General features: G+C 47.4%; 1 protein-coding gene across 5 annotated transcripts in view; it reads left to right on the top strand.

The window, feature by feature from the left end:
• LOC126520921 (uncharacterized) overlaps nucleotides 1–20,445 on the top strand; it is a 117,588-nt gene that overhangs the window by 16,814 nt on the left and 80,329 nt on the right. For 4 of the 5 annotated variants that reach the window (XM_050169751.3, XM_050169749.2, XM_050169745.3 and 1 more), the window contains exons 6-7: nucleotides 2,875–2,919; nucleotides 8,546–8,684. In XM_050169751.3, coding sequence (XP_050025708.1) covers nucleotides 2,875–2,919; nucleotides 8,546–8,684 — 184 coding nt within the window. The remainder of the gene's footprint in view (nucleotides 1–2,874; nucleotides 2,920–8,545; nucleotides 8,685–20,445) is intronic. The other variant, XM_050169748.2, reaches the window with a different exon arrangement.

Genomic DNA, 20,445 nt, shown 5'->3' on the forward strand with positions numbered 1-20,445 from the left:
TTCGTGACATCTACTCCAGGATGCACGATAGGCATCTGCAGGTCGCGTAAAGGCAGGCCAAATCAAGACTTTGACTTGGATGAATTGATTCATACTTAATGAGATCAAAGCATGACTGGGACGAAGACAGGAGAATTCAAAACTAGCTATACTAGTTGGCAACCTTTCGTGGCAATCAAAGAAAAGCTATGGAACCGAAGCACACATGTGACAGGGCTCCTGGAAATACGCCCACCAGTGTATCGGAATGGAAGGAAAACTGAAACGAAAAAAAAAAAAAAATTGCCCGTAACGAGAATGTAACCGAAACATTATTTATTATTTTGTTTTGGGGTGAAACCGAAATATTTTTGATTGGTTTTTGGCAAAAGGGGGAAGTCCACAACCCGAAACAACTGACTTCAGGCAACTTCAAAAACTAAAACGAAAAAAAAAAAGTTCTTGCCCAGAACAAAAACGAAACCAAAACATTATTTATTATTTTGTTTTTGAGTGAAACCGAAATATTTTTGAGTGCTTTTCAGCTCAAGGGTAAAGTCCGCAATCTGAAACAACCGACTTCAGGCAATGTCAGAATTCGTGTGTATATTTCAGGTAGGGATAGTGCAAGCGATAGCCAGTCGAGCGTTCCACTAATGTAAGCCTCATCTAAGCTGTAATTTGCATGGAAAGTTGTCTGCGAGTAGGGTGCTGTGTTTTTGTGTTCTCCTGTCTTTGTCCAATTTGCAAAACTACAAGTAGTAGCGCAAGAAAAAATTTGGAGGACGCGTAAGCTTCGTCTTTAAGAGTGGAAAGTGATAACATTCAAAGATCCCTGAGTGCTTCTCACGCTTCCCGGCAACTGCAGCTTATGTAACCATAATTTTTACCTGGAAACGCTGGCGGTGAATACTATGCACAAAAGCGAGCTTTGTGGTTCTTTTTTTTTGATGGCGTGCAAGGAATCGAGGGGGCCGTGCCGTTCCTACTTAGACGGACCTCAAACGGCAGCTGGAAAATGCTATCGCGCTAAAGGGGGTCTGTGTTTGAGTTTCCATGTAACAGAGTTATGTTTTCTTGTATATTCATATTACACTCCGACGCTATTGTGTGTAGGTTGTGTGTAAATCATACTTTATGGTTTTGCTAATGCATTTTACTTTGAGAAATTCAATTACATCAGTAACTTCTTTACGCTACACAGAGGGCCTGCGTGGTTGGGTATGTGTAGTTGGGTATGCGTAGTTGGGAATGATTATTCATGAAAAGATGGTTGATGCTGGATGCAGGGTGCCAGACGCCGACGCTGGATTTTCTTCGACACTGGGTCCTTAATGCTGTTGCATTAAAAGATTGCTCCTCCACATGCTCTCTCAGTAGGCAGTGCCTTTGCGCAGCGACAATGTCTCCTGCAAGCAAATGATTTCTAACAGAATTTGCAAAAACATTGGTTAGAGCTGGCTTAAAATACGAAACCACTACATGCATACTTCTTTCCTCCTGCAGAGTCTCACGACTATTGCTATGGCATGTATCTGGTCGTAAACAAATATTTGAAGAAAATTTTGAATATTCATTTCTCGAATTAAACACTAGCCATACACGACCGTTTAAGTTGTATTCAGCATTTTACCTACTGCGGTGACTCACTGGCAACGGTGTCTTCCTGGTCTGATTTCTGCCCAATGCTGTCCGGGGTGGTGGCTACGCTCTGATGGAGGCAGGGTGCCAGTGTGCATGTGTACCGTCACAAGGGGTTAACCCACATTCCGAGTCCTGCACTATGGCACGCCTCATAGACCATGTGGTGCTTCGTGATGTTACACCTCGTTAGCCACATCAATCATCATCAGAATTGGCTCACCCATATGGGGATTTAAAAAAAAAATAGACTGTTGTAGTAGTCTGCTTGTAGTGTCGTAGAATGGAGGCTACTTTAAAAAAATACTTTTGTAATATCTGAAGGGCTTGAATCTGCTGTAAGAATATCTGGAGCAAGATTTGAAACAGCGATTGTATGAATATATTTAGTGTTTGAAGTTTTCAATGTTCACTGGTAAATCCTGAAAAATACCTGCCAATTTCAGGGTTTAGAATTCAGTGTTGTCCTAAGAAAGGTGAAGTGAGCAATTTTTATTACTAGGATTTTGTTTTTCTCTAATTTATTTCGGTGTAACATAGAACAGTGCTCTTTTGATAAATTTGTACGTATTTTTTGAGTTTTTGATTATAGTTGCCTTTATGTGCTTTCACAAAACGTTATCCTTCAGCACACTTCATATAGCTTATTTATTGGAAGCCAATGGGTTAGGCTTGGATAACACTTTTAGCACCAGCGTACGAGGACAGAAGGGAGACATTGACAACGTGATGCGCTGTCAAAGTCTCCCTTCTGTCCTTGTCCGCTGGTACTAAAAATGTTATCCAAGTTAGAGTAACAATATGATCACCATACAGCAGGTTAGGTTTGGGTTTCGAATGACAGAGAGTTGAGATAGTTCGCAGGGACTCATGTTAAAGAATGTTAGTTGTGCTCGCTAGGCATTCTCTTGTGTCTATGTCTGCATGCCTAACTTTTTTCTAACATAAGTTATGTTTGGGAGTAGCACTTGCATTCACCATGGTCCTGCCTCATGAGATACTAACTGTGGATGTACTGCAGTTTTGGCTCAGTAAGTCTGACCAGGCTTTGAGAGCATTAGAAATGGGATTAAGTAAACTTATGCAGTGGTAATTAAAAATATGGCATCACATTTTTTTAACAAGATTTTGAGCAAATGTCCACTTGTGCTCCAGTGTGCCTTACGTGATGCTGAGTGCCTTAGAAATGTGGCTGAATTGTGTGAGAATGTGTGCAGTGGCAATAACAAATATGGCTTCAATTTTCTTCTATAGAATGTTACCTCACAAAACTTCAGTCAAAATGCCTCAGAACATGCAGTAAGTCTGAGCAGACCTTGTCTGCAGTGTGGTGTTTTAATGTGTGCTGTGCTGGGGATTTATGTGCTGCTATCGCTGTGTGCCTTGAGGGGTCTGATGCATGCTTGTTTACTAACTGTAGAATGTCATTGTGCAGGCAAGCCTCAGTACATCGAACTTGGATTTTGCCACATGCCAAACCAATTCATATGATTGGGATGCTGCAACAAGTGTATTCAAAATTGGTGTATCAGTGTTCTGGCAGAATCTGCACATTCTACTGACCTATTGTGTGGAAACTTTGCGGCTATGAGTGATGGAATGGAAAATGATGGGCATAATATTAAGAGACATGAAGATACGGATTATAGGGCAAACACAGGTATCTGATGTCCTATTTGGGACTAAGAAGAAAAGTTGGTCAGGTCAGGTAATGCCTAGGTGGTCTGAGTATCAGACCCTGAGGTGCCAAAGGAAGATAACATAGTCAAGGGCGACTGATGACTAGGTGGTGCGAAAAAGCATAGGCTGGAGTTCACTGATTCAATACAGGGATCCCTGCATATCACTGGTAAAGTGGCTCCACCCATAGCTTCCGACGCCAGATTTCCGGTATTACGGAGGGAGGGACCAAGTCAGAGGTTGTGTTGAGGCCAAGTCTGTAGAAGGTGGCACCCAGAAGGCGTCTGCGACAGATGATTGAGTTGGTTGACGCGATGGGCTTCCTGCAGCTCCGCGAAGGAGTTGTACGCCTCCAGGGCTGCGAAGCAGCGATTTTGCATGTAGTGGTGAAGAATATCCAGCTGGTGTTTATGGTGACGACGCAGGTGAAGGCAGGATGAGGTGTAGAGGACCCAACTGGTCACAAACACTTGGGCCAACAGGAGGGACTGGGTGCCTCAGAGGCTGCCACACTTGATAGAGACCCGCCAAATCGTACGGCTCACTTGTTCATTGGTGCGTCGGAGAGCAGCTATGGTACCCTTAGGGTCCAGGGAGGATGAGAGGTGAAACCAGAGAATCCGAAGGTCCTGGACCGACGGGACGGGGCCGGACAAGAGAGAAATTTGGGGTGGCAGTAGGCAGGAGACCAATAGAAGGGCCGATTTGGCTGAGGAACACTCCAGGCCTCAAGAAGCGGCCTAAGTGTGCACCAGAAGGGTCGCCTGTTGTAGACGTTCCTCAATTTGAGCCGGAGAGCCGGTGTTGGTCCAAATTATAATATCGTCAGCATAGAGTGTATGGTGTATCCCCTCGACCTAGTACAGGAGGGAGGGGAGGTTCAGCATGGCCAAGTTGAAGAGGAGGGGTGACAAGATTGCTCCTTGAGGCGTAGCCTGTGTGCCTAGCGGGTACGGTCGCCGTTCGGTGGAATCGAGGCAGAGGAAGGTAGCGTGATGAGAAAGAAAGGTGCGGATGCAGTCGAAAGTCTTTTCGCAGTCTGTGGTGGAAAGGTTAGCGAGAATGCTACGATGTTTGACATTGCCAAAAGTGCCTCAAAGATTGAGAGCGAAAACGGCTTTGTCATTGTGGCACATTGAAGTCGGCTCTGTGACATTGTGGTGGAGCTGGAGCAAGAGGTCCTGTGCCGACAGATACGGGTGAAAGCCAAACATTGTGTTGGCAAAGGTCGCCCTGGTAGGCGGAAAGGCGTTCATGGGCCATAGTTTCCATGAGTACGCCGGCGCAAGAGGTGAAAGAGATGGGTCTCAAGGCGTCAATGCTAACAGGCTTACCCGGCTTTGGGATTAATGTGACCAGCAAAGTGATCCATTCTGATGAGAGCGGCGAGCCGTCCCATACCGAGCTAATGAGGTGGAACAGCGACGTGGTTTGCTTTCATTTCTCAGAGTGGCTCGTAGGCCTGTATTGAAAGTTGAGATATCTAAATATCAAGCACTTGCTTCGTGTTTGAGGGGAGAATGATATGCTCATCTGTCTTCTCTTCTCCAAACCTTCAACTTTGTTTTTCAAATAATAGTGTTTTAGCAGAACGTTTTTGACGGTCCGCTCCGCTCTCGCGTACCCGCTCACAGTTAGCGGAGCGGCGGACGAAGAATCAGTTTTAGCGGAGCGCCCGGCTGCGTCCGAAAGGCATGTGCTCGCCTGACGCGCCACCTTGCCGCAGAAGGTAAAACCGCTATGAACATAATACTCAAATTGCAAGAATTGCCGCAATAAAATAATATGTCTGGAATTACTCAAATGCATTGCATTTTCATTTCTTATATATATATATATATATATATATATATATATATACATATATATATAATCCTTACATTAACAAAGCCGTTACGCTGTGTTGTAGTCAAGACAAGGTTTTTTGCTCTTTTAGTACACCTAAAACATGGTCCGCATAAACAAACGTGCACACATGGCAGGGTTCTGGAACGGGTTCATGGCCACAACCTCCCGAAGTAGAAGATCTTCGTGTCTCCTAAAGTGTAGTCTAGGTTTGCGCTTTACAAATCCCGATTCAAACGAGCTCATTGACGGGCCAGCAGCACTGGGGGCCGCCATTTTGCTTCGCTAGACCCGCTTGACGCGCTCGCCGCGCTCCGCTGAGAAAGCTTTCTAGCGGAGAGGGGGCCCCCGTCCGCTCGCCCGCTCACGGCTGAACGGGTCGCGCATGCGCACTTGCGCTTCCGCTAGCCCGCTGAGCGGAGCGGACCGTCAAAAACGTTCTGCTAAAACAGCCTAATGAAGTAGATGGAACTTGTTCCCCAGTCGTTAGTTTGATGTACTGAGGTTTGGCTAATTTTTTAAAGGAAGAGAGGGCAGCCAATTGATTTGCTACCCCATGGGTGCGAAGCCTCCACTCATTGCTTTGCACATATGGTGCAATAGATAACAAGTGTGACCATGCTACAAGTGTGACGCTTTATCTGAAGCACTTCAGAGTGTGCCTAGTCAAGCTTCACTTACAGCATCAGCAAGCTATGGCACTTACTGCAGTCTCCTGCAGACATAGGTAGGAGGGTGATGCTGCGCAGAAACACACAACCTTTGTCACTCGTATGTGTGGCAACATTGCTGACCGTCAATAAGCAATATCCCGTTCTAGTGCTGTGTATACAATTATGCATGCTAAGATAGTGCATCAAAAAAAAAAAAAAAAGAGCACTGCTGAAAATAATGATAAAATGTTATAAACATCTTCAGACACTTCTGATTGGACCTGGGCTGCCAGCTTGAATAATACGTATGAAGTTGTTTAGTAAAACAGGTTGGGAGGTAGATAATCTTTTAGTACTGGGGTTACTGCGCTAAGACGCACAGACAACAGAAGTAGAAAAGGACAAGACATGCACAGACCTGTCCTTTTCTATTTTTATTGTCCATGTGTCTTAGCGTAGTAACCCCAGTATTACAAGATGAACTTCCACCAATTAGCCCAGCTTGCCGCTCTACTGGGAGGTAGATGTCTGGATATTTGCTCTCGGTATCGGTATATGCCATCATGTAATAGGTTTACTTCTTTCATTATTTTTCCATGTATTAAATTCAGCATGTATTTCAAGCGACTGCATGTGTGCTTTCTGAATATCCCAGATGTCAAATAGTTTGTGTTCTCGTATCTGATGTCGATGTAGAGTTCTCACACAGAGTCCATATTCTCTGAACTTTACAAAACTAATTGAAACTCATCTATTCTGCAACAGTATGCTTTTAATGATTCAAAAGATGCAAGAAATGTGTTGGAATATCATTATCACTGGGCAGAATTAATTAGTGCCTGAAGGAGCTATAGGAATCTGTCTATCCAAGCAGGCTTCTTTATACAGCTGGAAACCTCCTCTAAGATGGCGATTCTCATGTTGCTAGTGTACAAGGCATGGGATGCCTGGGCATTTCTTCCTCTCTCCTTGCTGTTAGCAAGAGAGCCATAACTAGTTCTTTCGTTTTAGCATATGGTGTCCTTTATCATTGTCTAGCCATGTAGAGAACCCTGCTTGTGTGACGTATGGCGATTCTCACGTTGCCAGTGTACAAGGCATGGGATGCCTGGGCATTTCTTCCTCTCTCCTTGCTGTTAGCAAGAGAGCCATAACTAGTTCTTTCGTTTTAGCATATGGTGTCCTTTATCATTGTCTAGCCATGTAGAGAACCCTGCTTGTGCGACTTTGGCTATGATCTAGTCAGCTCCAGGTTGCCTATTGTGCTGTCAACAACAGTGCTTATGCACAGAGATGCGGTATGCACATGTATAGTAACATTCACTGACCATCACAGCAGCACCTTTTTAAAGCAAAGCTTTTTTTGCCTTTTCCTTCGACTTTGCCACTTCTGCTGCTGTCTTGCATGCCGCATTGGGTGTGGTTCAAAGCAGGTATATAGATTTAAGAAGCATGGCAGAGAAGAAAGGAGACGCGAGAAACTCGTTTGGCCTTTGCACCATGTCGAATGTGCACAATACCCCCTGGAGCTCCCTGGGCTCACAGTTCCCAAATAGGGGGGGGGATAAAGAAAAGGTCACGTGAGAAGGCAAGAAAACACTACTACTAGACACGACAGCGGTTAAGTGGAAACAGGATAAATTTAAGTTCAAGGTATGGTACAGTATGTTTCTGCTATTTCAGAAAAATAAACACCATGCAAATATGTCAAGTGGACAACTTAAGTGGGACATGCAGAAGCAGAGCCGCATTAATTAAAGCGCACTGCAGGGTCTAGACAACACTATGGAAGCGATAGCACATCAAATCAGCACTTCTCTGCCCCTGTGGTAGCTTCGGCGCTATATCATTGCTCGAGGTTGCGGATTTGATCCCGACTGCGATAGCCTCATTTCGATGGAGGCGAAATAAAGAAACGCTCATGCACTTAGATTTAGGGACACGTTAAGAGAACACCATGGTGTCAAAATTTATCTGGAGCCCACCACTACAGCGTGCCTCATAATCAGATCGTGGTTTTGGCACGTACTGTCCCATAATTCAATTAAAGTTTAATACTTCTGCCACGATGCGATGTGCCAAGGGAAGCAATGACAATGCTCAAACCTCTCAGAGGTTATGGAATATGGTGCACAACAATGCCTCAAGCAAACACCTCTTCCTGTGAGTTCTGCGTACTAACAGACCAACAGAAACGGTTTTATGCAAGGTAACATATAACATCAATTCACCACTCTCGTTTTGAACTGAATGTTGAAGAAATTGAACATTTGCCGTCAACATCTCTGCTAATTATTGTCGATCAAAGCAAACAGCACAGAAAGCTTCATGTACATCAATTACTGCAGTGCATGGGATCTGCATAATTTCACCTTTCTTCTATCTACTAGTTTCAAAATCTTTCACTCCTTTTTAATGATGGCATGAAACCATAGTGAATGTGATGGGCGTGGCATTAAAGGCAGGCCATAAGACAGACTGGGAGAAAAAGAGACTCAAATTTGGAACAAGTTAAAGATGTGAATTGTTGTCAAAGAATTAAGCATTCGTGTTTAAAAATGTTGTGGTTGCATTTGTTAGGCTAATATATCTGCTTTCTCTCTTCATTTACAATGCTGGGTGTTGTCTGAAGCTTCTGCACAGAACTGTGTTGGGTGGGAATTGAGTGATGGGATGGAATTGCGGTACAAAAATGGCAATGGAGCTGAATCCTGACCTACTTCGTCATTTGTATCATTATTTTTAAGGCTTCACAAACAGAAGAGTTCAAGAACCTCAAGGCCAGCTTTGACACCCTTCATCAGGAGAAAGAAAAGGTTGACAACGAGTTGGCTAACCACGTTGCCTTGCTTCAACAGGAGAGGGATTCCAAGACAAAGTTGGCGAGTGAGTTGTAGCTTTTTACACTCAATGTCATCGAGAATTTCCTTCACACTGCCAATAGGCCAGACATGCCAGCCAAGAATTCGCTGTGATGTTATCAGCAAATTCTACACTGTAGATTTCTAATGCACAGTTTGTCAGTTGTCAACATTTTTCGTTTTTTTGTGCATTTACCATTTTGTTTTTCATCTGTGTGGCACTGGATTGGCTCAGCATATAGATGTGCAGTGACACCTTAGTCAGAACTTGCATGGTGTGCACTCATGGGTGGAGCCAGGATTTTTCGGCTGTGAGGTGGGCAAAGGAGAGCACTTCATGGCGCTGGGAGGAGGAAACATTGGGGCATCCCTACAACATTTTGCCATCATTTAGTGGTCCTTGTGTGCACTTTTTGTGCGAAACATGCATGAGGAATGTGTAGCCTGTGTCAATGCCTCAAGTGAATGTGTCTTGAACAACATGGTGGGGAGTGGGAGAATAACTTCCTAGCAGGTCTGCTCTGACTGACATAAGTTCAGGAGGCTCTTTTGGTTGCCCTTCTGTCCCCGTAGCATTTGCCACTCATTTTTTTATGCATGATATATTTGCACCAATACCTTTCGCTTGACATAGGCAGCATCTAAAAGCCACAGCATATATTTTTGCATGTTCTTTCTCCTTTCTCATTTGTTAAAAAAGTGCCACAAGCTTTTTTTGATCTTTCACAACACTATGACTGCAAGCACTTGAAGTCAGCTGTGAGGCTTCTCCCATGCATCTGGGGTGGCCTGCCGTCACAATAGACTGTCCTTTAACTTTAACATAGCCACACTCATTAATATGTCGATTTCTTAATCTAATTCTGGCATTTGTGAGGCCCAGTGACCTTTGATAATAAGCCTGTTTGGCATTTCGTGTATGTGACTATTGATTCTTCCTGAAAATTTACATAGTACACTGCAATGGATACGAAAGGCAGGTACAAAAAGAAAGAAGACAAAAAGAACGAAGAGATTTAGAGGCCGGGCTGCGCTGACCAGTTCCGTTCAACAACTGAGATGCGCATCTTTTCGCCGGAAGATCGGACGAAGACGTCGAGGAATGGCTCATCCTTTATGATCGGATGAGTGCCGTCAGCAAGTGTAGCAGTGCTTTTCTGCGTTCGAATGTCGTGTTCTTTCTAACGGATACTGTGTTGGTGTGGTTCGACAATCGCGAGGAAACGTTCACAACATGGGGCAGATTTGTTTCGGAAATCAAAGAGCGATTCGGTGACTCCGCGACGAAAAAGAAAAGGGCAGAACAGACACTACTGCAGTGCACGCAAGTGCCAGGCGAAACGTGCACGACTTACATTGAGGCAGTAATAAAACTGTATAGGATGGTGGACTCTGGAATGTTTGAGGAAGGCAAAGTCGGGCGCATCCTAAAAGGAATTGCCGAAGATGTTTACAGTTTCCTCATTGCAAAAGACACCCTGGCTTCTGTCGCCGACATCATTCAGCACTGTCGCACTTTCGAGCAACTGAAGACGAAGCGCATCACGCTGGAGTTTGGCAGGCTAGCCAATGTGACAGCAGTTGCAAGTGTGGACAGCAACCAGCCCCTTGATCTTGCATCAACAATCCAACAAATAGTTTGGGAAGAGCTCAGCCTGCACGTGCAACTGACACACCCAGGCACTCATAGCTTCCGCCTACCGCCAGATTTTGAGCCAAATGTGGCATCCTTCTCCCCGTATCCTGCGGTGAGAAGCACGGAGGATTATGAACTCGCGCCCCGACAGCAGCCACGTCTCTACAACAGAGGCCCTACTTATGACGCTCGGCCACAATGAGAATAGCCGCATTTTCACCCCCGAGGCCCTGTTACTACTGTCAGGCTGCGACAATAGCATCGACCCTACTAGCATGACGTGACTTATGACCTATATAACGGATTTCAGTGAGCAGCAGAGACACGTTATCCACATGACAACGAACTTTCTCGCCGTCCGCAGCAGCCTAGCATTCGTTTCGAGGAAGATGCTGTGAACCGCAACCCTCCTGTGTGCTACAACTGCGGTTCCACAGGCCATATAGCTCGGTACTGTCGCCAAGGCCGTCAATCACGTAGGGCACCACCGATGTTCTTGCCACCCAGAACTCGTACTTCATATCACTGCGGACGACCGATTTGCTCCCATTGGACCACTTCTCACACGAGACCAGACACAGCGATTCGACAGCATCTCAGCGGAGTTTGACGCCACCAAATAACCGTACCCGTCGCTCTACGTCCCCTCGGCGCTGTTCTTCCTCACTGCCGCTGGGAAACTAGCATCCGCGGCCAATGGAGGTGAGGTCGCCGGACAGTCTCATGTTAAGAATGGCCATACGGGGTGGCAACGTGCCAGCTTTCAGCCCGCTGCACGTGTTCCAAGCCCACCAGTCGGGGCGCCCTTCCGAGGGCTGCGGTCGGCAGGCAGCCACGTGGCGCGCGATCAACTCCGGAAATTGGTACTTGGCCGAGCCACCCGGGACAAAGCAGTTCTACGAAGCCCTCTGACGTCGGCACTGAAAGCTGGGCGGTACCGAGAACTGCGGATGACCGGCAGCCACGTGGCGCGCGATCAACTCAGGAAATTGGTACTTGGCCGCACCACCCGAGACGGAGCACAGTTCTACGAAGCCCTCGGTCATCGACTCCGGAGCCTTTGTGTGTATGGGTTCGCACCTGTGTGCTTGCGTGTGTGTGGGCGTAAACGATAGTGCGGGGCGGCGGCAAGGCTTGGACGAACCTTCCCGACCATTCGTGCTCCATCCACGACCGAACGATGACGTCGAACTATGACGTCAAGCGGAGAGCTTATAAGCAGCGTTTGCCGGCTGCTAGGGTGTGCTTGTGTCGTGCTCGTTGTCGGGAGCTGAGTGCTCTGTCATGCTAGAAATGAACTAGTGAGCTGTGTGCTCGTAAACTGTTTGCTGTATGTTAGTTTTGCGGGCTCCATATGGGAGTCGCGCTAGTCTGCCAATGTATGTCCTGTTTCAAAATGTAAATACTGCCAGTAAATCCTAGTTCCTCCCAAGCTCCAACCCTACGACTACGACCGCTCCAAATCTAATAACTGAATGGCAGCGGAGGGATCGGCCTGCGGCTCGTAAATCGGCCTACGACTCGGAGACAGCAACGGCAGCTGACGGACGTTGGCACATGGTGACCGACCGGCATCCTGATCAAGTTGGAGGCGACTTGAGATTGACCACCTCTTGCAACTGACTGGATACGGCGGGGAAGGACTGGTGATATGGTGCTGCTTCAGTGGGTAAGCGTTTGGTTTTGGCTGTAAGATTTACCAGGCTTCAATTTCACTGTGTTTTTGGATTTGATTCGCTGGGATCTTTTACTTGTATTTTGATTTGCGTGGGTATCGCAACAAGTATTGTGTGACAGCAGAGCCAAAGCTTAAAGTAGCGACCATGGTCCTAATGTGTTTGACGAGAGCTGACCTGTTGTGGTTGTGTGAGGAGATCGAGGTAAACGTAGATGAGGACTTGAAGGAATCAGAGATTCGTAAAACCATTCTAGAAAGTAACAATGATTTGAAATTCATAGAACAAATGGGCAAACGAATTCTAAGTAAAAGACAGGAACCACGTGTGCGTGAGCGTCGTGAACGTGAGAGTGAGCGTAAGCGTGAAGAACGCGAGAATGAACGGAAGCGTGAGCTTCAAGAACTTACTCTTAAGTGTGAGCGTCACGAACGTGAGAATGAACGCGAACGTGAGTATCAGGAACGTAAGCGTGAGCGGGAGCAAAAGTATGAGAGAAAGAAGGCAGCACTGATCAAAGAGATACAGTATTGTGATCAGTTATTGGCACAGAGACAACAGCGGCTTGAGAAATTTGTAGGCTGGACGCAGCAAAAGTGTGAGGAAGTAGATTGCAGATTTTCGTCGAAAGCCGAGAAAAGTAGTAGTACCTGTGAGAGTAGCAGCACGTTCATAGGTGAACTCGAAGTGCTAGCAGCTAACGAAGCCTTAGCGGCAACAGAGGCCGTTAAAGGCCAGAGTGAGAGCGACGAGGTGCTGTGCCAACAGAGGACTGTAGAGACAGCTAGGCCAGCTGCGAACAAATTGGCACAGTTACCGCGCATGTGCGTCGCATCTCATGGTAGCGAGGTCGTTAGCGAGGTACAGAATACTACGGACTTGACAGGCGTGAGCACCCATGTCGAGTCAGATCTGCGTGCAGAAGTGAAGTGCGAACTGGACGATGCAGTTGAGAATAGTTCTCGGGGTGGCGAGCTCCGTAGCTCACGAGAGAACAACTGCATTGTTCAGGGATCGGCGCGGCTCTCCGCCAGTCTAGATAGCCTAGATAGGGATGATTCAGTTGTTAATCATTCGGACTGTGCACGTGAGACAGCGATCAATACCGACGGGCTGTGTGCAGATGCACAGCGTGAGCTGGGCAATGCAGTAGAGGGCAGTTCGCAAGAGTGCGAGTTGCATAACTCGAGTAAAGCCTGCTGCATTGTTCCAGAGTCGGTTGGGCTGTCCGCCAGTCGAGGCAAAGTGAGAGTAGATTTAAATGTAAATCACTCAGACTGTGCGGGTAAGAGACCGATCCGGGCCGACGAAATGTGTACCGGCCAGCACGAGGCACGAGAAGGCGACATGAAAGCAAGTGCAAAGAGAAAGCGCCGAAATAAGAAGCGCGGTAAAGACCGAAAGACGGTAACTAATGTAGCGCCGCCAAAGATGGCGAGAAACCCAAAAGGGCAGGGCGCGAGGAAAAAGGTGCGGTCGTCACTGGCGATGTTGACGCATCGAAAACGTTCGAGCCACCGGTCAAAAGGGGAGCGAGAAGCTTGTTCTGCACGGACGCGGACAAAGGGCACGGGGTAGTCAAATTCCTCGTCGTTCCGTCGTTCTCTTCGAAGCTCAGCGTGCAGTACAAAGAAGCGCAAGGTGGCAAGACGAGACCTGGTGGGGAGTAGCGACGCGGTCAGTCGAGGTCATGTTGAAAGCGGGGCGCGAGGACGCAAATTGGCAGGAGACTAACGTCTTGGGGGAGCTGATAGTGAGTCAGCCCTTTTGTTGTTCCTCCGTAGCCAGAGTAGCTTTTAAACCGCGACCACCTCGGGTTCGGCTGAAAGTATGAGTCAGTCGGAAGTAATCGGGAACGGGAGGCCAAAAGCTTCCGTAGTAGGAAAACGTGTTGTTTTGTTTTATTTTTGAACATTTGCAAATTTTCGCGATTTGAGACTAGGATTTCTTTCAATATGTAAGGTATGAGCTCTGTTTATGATTTGTTTGAGAAGCTCGAGATTTGAAAGACTCGTTTTAAGTAAACCTGTAGTCTCGCGAGGTGTTCATTAATAAGTATATAGGCTTTCTTTTTGTGTATGCGTGAGTAACCTGAACGTCAAGGTTATCGTTGAGAGGCCTATCGTAACGCGCGTGTGTGTTATTTAACCTTCTTTCTTTTTAAGTGTTTTTTGAATTTTAAGGTTAAGCGCGTAGATTTTCAGTAAGTGCGTGATTTGCACTGAGAAGAGCTCTTAGGTCCATTAGCGCGTGTCCTGTGCGGACGGAAGGAAGCAGAACGTTGATGACTGGGTTGCTCGTGTGTGTCGAGGGCGGCCGTATTCTGACTTCTCTAGTACACGTGCGTAGAGCTAGTTGTTAGAAGACACATTTGTTCAAAGGTTCCTCTGTGTTGCGTAAGTTACGCAAGTGTGGTTGTTTGTTTAAGGAACGTGTCCTGTGTGGACTAAAGGAACAAATGTGAGTCAGCGTGATGAAAACTTTGTAGGATGCAAGCATGTGTTCGGAATAGGGACCTCAAACTTAGCGCGTCTGTGATGACGTACGTACCTGTGGAGTTGGCCAGACGGTTCAGTGGCAGCAGTACATGAGATAAGTACGCCACGGTGATAGGGTAGGAACAGGCTGTTCGCGAAGTTATGCTGCTGAAGTTATGTTTGAGTATTGGTGTTTGAAAGGCTTCGGTTTAATTCTGCGTAAACCTTTACTCTTGTGCAGCGCGACGGTCGGGTTTGGTCGAACTCAGGAGGAACGTGAACGCTCGCTTTGGCGGCACGAAATTTTGGGGCAAAATTTGGGATTCCCAGTTGAGTGACTTGCATGGAAATTGTGATAGGAGGCCTGGTGGGTTAGCAGCTAATTCCGGGCGTTTGAACGCTGAGCGGTATTGTGTTGCCGGGTTGACTCTTCTGTGCCAGTTGTTGTAAGATGGTTGAAGGCATTCCAAGTACGCAGGGGTTGCAGAGAGCAAAGCCATCGTCTTGCTCGCCAGCCATTCTCTTCCTGCCCAGCGGTTGCCTGCACTGGCCAGGCGAGATTTTCCGGGCCATGGAGGAGCTGTTAAGAATGGCCATACGGGGTGGCAACGTGCCAGCTTTCAGCCCGCTGGACGTGTTCCAAGCCCACCAGTCGGGGCGCCCTTCCGAGAGCTGCGGTCGGCAGGCAGCCACGTGGCGCGCGATCAACTCCGGAAATTGGTACTTGGCCGAGCCACCCGGGACAAAGCAGTTCTACGAAGCCCTCTGACGTCGGCACTGAAAGCTGGGCGGTACCGAGAACTGCGGATGACCGGCAGCCACGTGGCGCGCGATCAACTCAGGAAATTGGTACTTGGCCGCACCACCCGAGACTGAGCACAGTTCTACGAAGCCCTCGGTCGTCGACTCCGGAGCCTTTGTGTGTATGGGTTCGCACCTGTGTGTTTGCGTGTGTGTGGGCGTAAACGATAGTGCGGGGCGGCGGCAAGTTTACAAGGCTTGGACGAACCTTCCCGACCATTCGTGCTCCGTCCACGGCCGAACGATGACGTCGAACTATGACGTCAAGCGGAGAGCTTATAAGCAGCGTTTGCCGGCTGCTAGGGTGTGCTCGTGTCGTGCTCGTTGTCGGGAGCTGAGTGCTCTGTCATACTAGAAATGTACTAGTGAGCTGTGTGCTCGTAAGCTGTTTGCTGTATGTTAGTTTTGGGGGCTCCATATGGGAGTCGCGCTAGACTGCCAATGTATCTTGCTTAAACTGTTAATATGTAAATAAATCCTGTTCACCGAGTTCCTGTCTACGACCTTCATCTCCTTCAAATGGTGGCAGCGGCGAGATAGTCCGACGACTCCTACATCTGGTCGACAGCGGTAGGACCGTCCGACAAATCTGACACTCATCAAGAAATAGTTCTGCCTGTTGTGACGCTCAAAAATAAAGGGAATGTGCCGATTGACGGAATACCGACCATGGCGTTAGTTGATACTGGGGTGACTGTGTCTGTGATGAGCCTCGCTTTCAAAAACTGTCTAGGCCACAAATTTATGTTTTCTTGGAACGACGGTATTACTTTTCGTGGAGCGGCGAATGGCTTCATCCCCATGTTGTTTGTGCTTTGAGTGTTTTGTTGGCTGGGAAAGTGTTTGTGTCGGAATTCCGTGTTCATTCTCGTTGTTCGCACGATGTTATTCTTGGTATCGATTTTCTTGAACAATGCTGCACTTCCGTGGACTGTGGTTGTGGCGAAATATCGTTGAACAAGTTATTTATATCAGCACATTCCGAACAAAGCTCGAGTGGCGAAGACAGGGACACAGACACACTCTGTGTTCTTGATGAAGTGATTGCATCATCGTGGTGCCTGACGCCCGTTCGTTTTTCTGCAACTACTGTTGACGCTGATTGTGTTGACCTTGTAGTCCGTCCTCTAAAACTCTTTGCTCTCTTCGTCTTCTCTTCTTTATTTTTTTTTTTGTACCTGCCTTTTGTATCCATTACAATATGTTCTAAAGGGACTGACAACTGATATTTTATGAGGGCACGCGGCCTTTGAAAACTGAAAAACCGAGAAAAAGTCGATTTTTGGAAAACCACATATTCGGGCAGTATGTCTTATAAACTACCATTTAGGTAAATGTCAACGTCTAATTCATCCCGCCCCTGCAGGGGCGTCTGCGTCAGCAGGCGTTTGGTGTGTTGCGACACCACGTACCCGAGCACACGAGGGTTGGACCCTCCCGCGTGTAACCGTGCGCGGCTTAGCCGTGTCCGGGGAAAAGGGGATCCTGGGGATTGAGCTGATGCTGAGTGTCAGGACCTTTAAGGCCCCTCAGCGGGGGCAACACATCCCTTTGGCCTCGGCTTCACGTAGACGGCACCCCCGGACTGACCCACCCGGGGGAAATCGGTAATTGCCTTTTCCTTTCTCTCTCTCCCTCTAGTCTTCGTCTATCTCTTACTTTTCATCTTTCCTGTCTTCTCCTAGCTTCCGTTTACTTCCAATTTTTCCAGGCAGCAAGGGTTAACCTTGTGTGAATAACCAACCTAGGTTATCTCATATTTGGTTATAGTGATAACGTATAGCTGGCGTTTGCAGTCCCTGTAACGTCCCCTTGTAGGGCTCCACGGTGGGTGGTTGGCGTTATTGCCGAAAATTACATTATTCTATGGCTAGTTCCTTCCCTCCCCTCCCAGATCGCCCTCAGAAAAGAGGGTGCACCGAAGATGTATTTCAGTTTTTTGGACGACAAAGACCCAACTTCCCACGATTTCACGTCATTCATTCGGGAAAGTCAGATAAACAGGTACGCACAATCTCCCCATTTCTAGTTTCGAAGTCTTTAACTGAGGCTCTTGGTCCAGGTTACAAGGCATCAAGGATGGCAAGTGGAGATCTCCTTTTGGAGCTCCGTGACCTGAAACAATATGAAAAGCTACCCAATTTAGTGTCTTTTGGAGACTTTCAAGTGACAGTGACTCCGCACCGCACTATGAACACTACACGCGGCGTTGTCTCAGATGATGACCTGCTTCAGCTGACAGAGGCAGAGCTCCTAGAGGGCTTCAACGAGCAAAATGTTGTTAATGTGAAAAGAATAAAGATGAGGCGCGATGGTAAAGAAATTGCGACCGAACACCTAATTCTCATCTTCAACTCAAGTGTCCTGCCCGAATCAATCGAGGCCGAGTACATAAAGCTCCGTGTCAGGCCTTACGTCCCCAATCCATTCCGATGTTTCAAATGCCAGCGCTTCGGCCACAGCTCGCAGAGCTGCCGCGGCCGCCAAACTTGTGCTAAATGCAGTGCCAAAGAACACACCACTGAAACTTGTGAGAACGCTCTCCACTGTGTAAACTGTGATGGGGAGCACGCCGCGTACTCGCGGTCGTGCCCATCCTGAAAGAAAGAAAAAGAAATCGTAACGATCAAAGTGAAAGAAAATATCTCATTTAAGGAGGCACGCAGGCGGGTTGCATACCTGCCAAAGAAAAGCTTTGCCGAAGTGGCGCGTCAGGGGGCAGCGTCACAACGGCCTCCGGCGGCTGTCCGACCCACAAACAGTGAGTCGGCAGTTACGCCGTCTGCCCCCACGGTGGTTGCAGCTAGCGCTGCTCCGCCAACCGAGCAAAAGGGACCTTCTACCCCGAAGGTGGGCGCAGCCGAGGCTGCTCCAACCCCCCCGGCCCCTTCCAGCGCTGGCAACAGCCGGCGCAGCCAAATCCCACAGGGAGCCCCATCGACCTCCGGGCTGGTGGGCGCAGGGGTCTTGCCCTCCAAGGCCGGACTCCATCTCAAAACTTCTCGCTCGCGAGAGCACGTGTCCGGAGCCTCACTAGAGGCAATGGACACAACACCTATCCTCAAGGCGCACCAAGCGCCTAAGGAGTGGCGAGGATCCCTCGAACGCTCCAGAAAGGGCAAAACTCCCGTTACAGGGCCTCGAAAGGGCTTTGTAATTTAATTTCTGTAATTCCCATAATCACTACTTCTGTTTCTGTACACACAGCACCCGTTGACCTCCAATATGGATACACAAATAATCCAATGGAACGTCAGAGGTCTTCTTAGGAACCTTGATGACGTGCAAGAACTTATCCAAAAACACAATCCAAAAGTGCTGTGCCTACAGGAAACACACTTAAAACCACAACACACAAACTTTCTCCAACCGTATGTCAAGTTTCGCAAAGATCGCGATGATGCTGTCGTATCATCAGGCGGTGTTGCCATTTTTATTCATAAAAGTATTTCCTGTGAGCGTTTGCAGCTACAACCGCCCCTTGAAGCAGTGGCGGTTCGAGCTGTTCTTCTAAACAAGCTCGTCATGATTTGCTCGCTTTACGTACCCCCACACTACAAATTATACAAACATGAATTTCAGTCATTTATAGACGAATTGCCAGAACCTTATGTTGTTCTTGGCGATTTCAATGCGCACAGCTCCCTGTGGGGCGACTCTCGTATAGATGCGCGAGGTCGTCTTGTTGAACAGTTCCTTTTTTCTTGTGGTGCGTGCCTTCTGAATAAGAAGGAACCCACATAGTACTCTCTAGCAAACAGAACCTTTTCTTCAATCGATCTCAGCATAGTTTCTCCTTCTATTCTGCCTGAACTTGAATGGGAAGTTACAAAGAACCCTTACGGAAGTGATCACTTCCCCATACTACTACGAACACCTCAAGAAAACGAATATCCACCACAGGCACCTTGGTGGAAGATTGAGACAGCTGATTGGGACAAATTTTGAACTCTTACTGGTATCTCATGGCATGACATCTCCTTGTTAGAAATTGATGCTGCTGTGGAGTATTTTACAGCCTTTATAATAGATGCCGCATCTAAATGCATATCACAAGGAAATGGCCTGTTGTGCAAACGGCGTGTCCCGTGGTGGACCGACGATTGTAGGATCGCACGTAAAAAACAGAACAAAGCGTGGGGTTTGCTACGCGCTTCTCCCACTGCAGAAAATCTTATCAACATTAAAAAAGTAAAATCCGAAGGCAGGCGAACCCGCCGACAGGCCAGAAGAGAAAGCTGGCAGAAGTATTTATCGGGCATCAACTCGTACACAGATGAGGCCAAAGTCTGGAACAGGGTTATTAGGATAATAGGGCGACAAGCACAATCACTCCCTCTGGTAAACACACAAGGCGATACCCTGCAAGATCAGGCAGACTCACTTGGGGAGCACTTTGAGAGCGTCTCGAGCTCAACCCATTATTCTCTGTCCTTTCTCAAATATAAACAAACAGAAGAATGTAAGCCAATAATTAGAAAATCCAGACAGAATGAACCCTATAACCGGCCTTTCACTATTGCCGAGTTGAGAGCTGCCTTGAGTACATGCAAAAGCACTGCACCGGGACCTGACAGAGTCATGTATGACATGATCAGAAACTTACATACTGACACGCAATTTACACTACTTACACTTTTCAACACTCTGTGGGCTGCGGGATACCTCCCATCTACATGGAAAGAGGCGATTGTGGTTCCTGTCCTGAAGCAGGGAAAAGACCCCTCCTTAGCAGCAAGTTATCGTCCGATAGCTCTTACCAATTGTCTGTGTAAGCTCTTTGAAAAAATGATTAATCGCGGACTCGTACATTTCCTTGAACTCAACAATATACTCGATCTCTATCAGTGTGGCTTCAGACAAGGGCGGTCAACAACCGATCACCTTGTGCGCATTGAAGGAAATATCCACGATGCATTTATACATAAACAGTATTTCCTATCGATATTCCTTGACTTGGAAAAAGCTTATGACACGGCATGGCGTTACGGGATTTTGCGAGACCTGTCGGAAATGGGCATCCGTGGAAATATGCTGAACATAATCGAAAGCTATCTCAAATCGTACCTTCCGTGTAAAAGTCGGTAATGCACTGTCACGTCCTTTTACGCAGGAAACTGGTGTACCCCAGGGAGGCGTGCTTAGCTGCACTCTCTTTATCGTTAAGATGAATACACTTCGTTCTTCACTGCCCCC

The sequence above is a fragment of the Dermacentor andersoni genome, chromosome 3, assembly GCF_023375885.2.
Source record: "Dermacentor andersoni chromosome 3, qqDerAnde1_hic_scaffold, whole genome shotgun sequence".
Classification (NCBI taxonomy): domain Eukaryota; kingdom Metazoa; phylum Arthropoda; class Arachnida; order Ixodida; family Ixodidae; genus Dermacentor; species Dermacentor andersoni.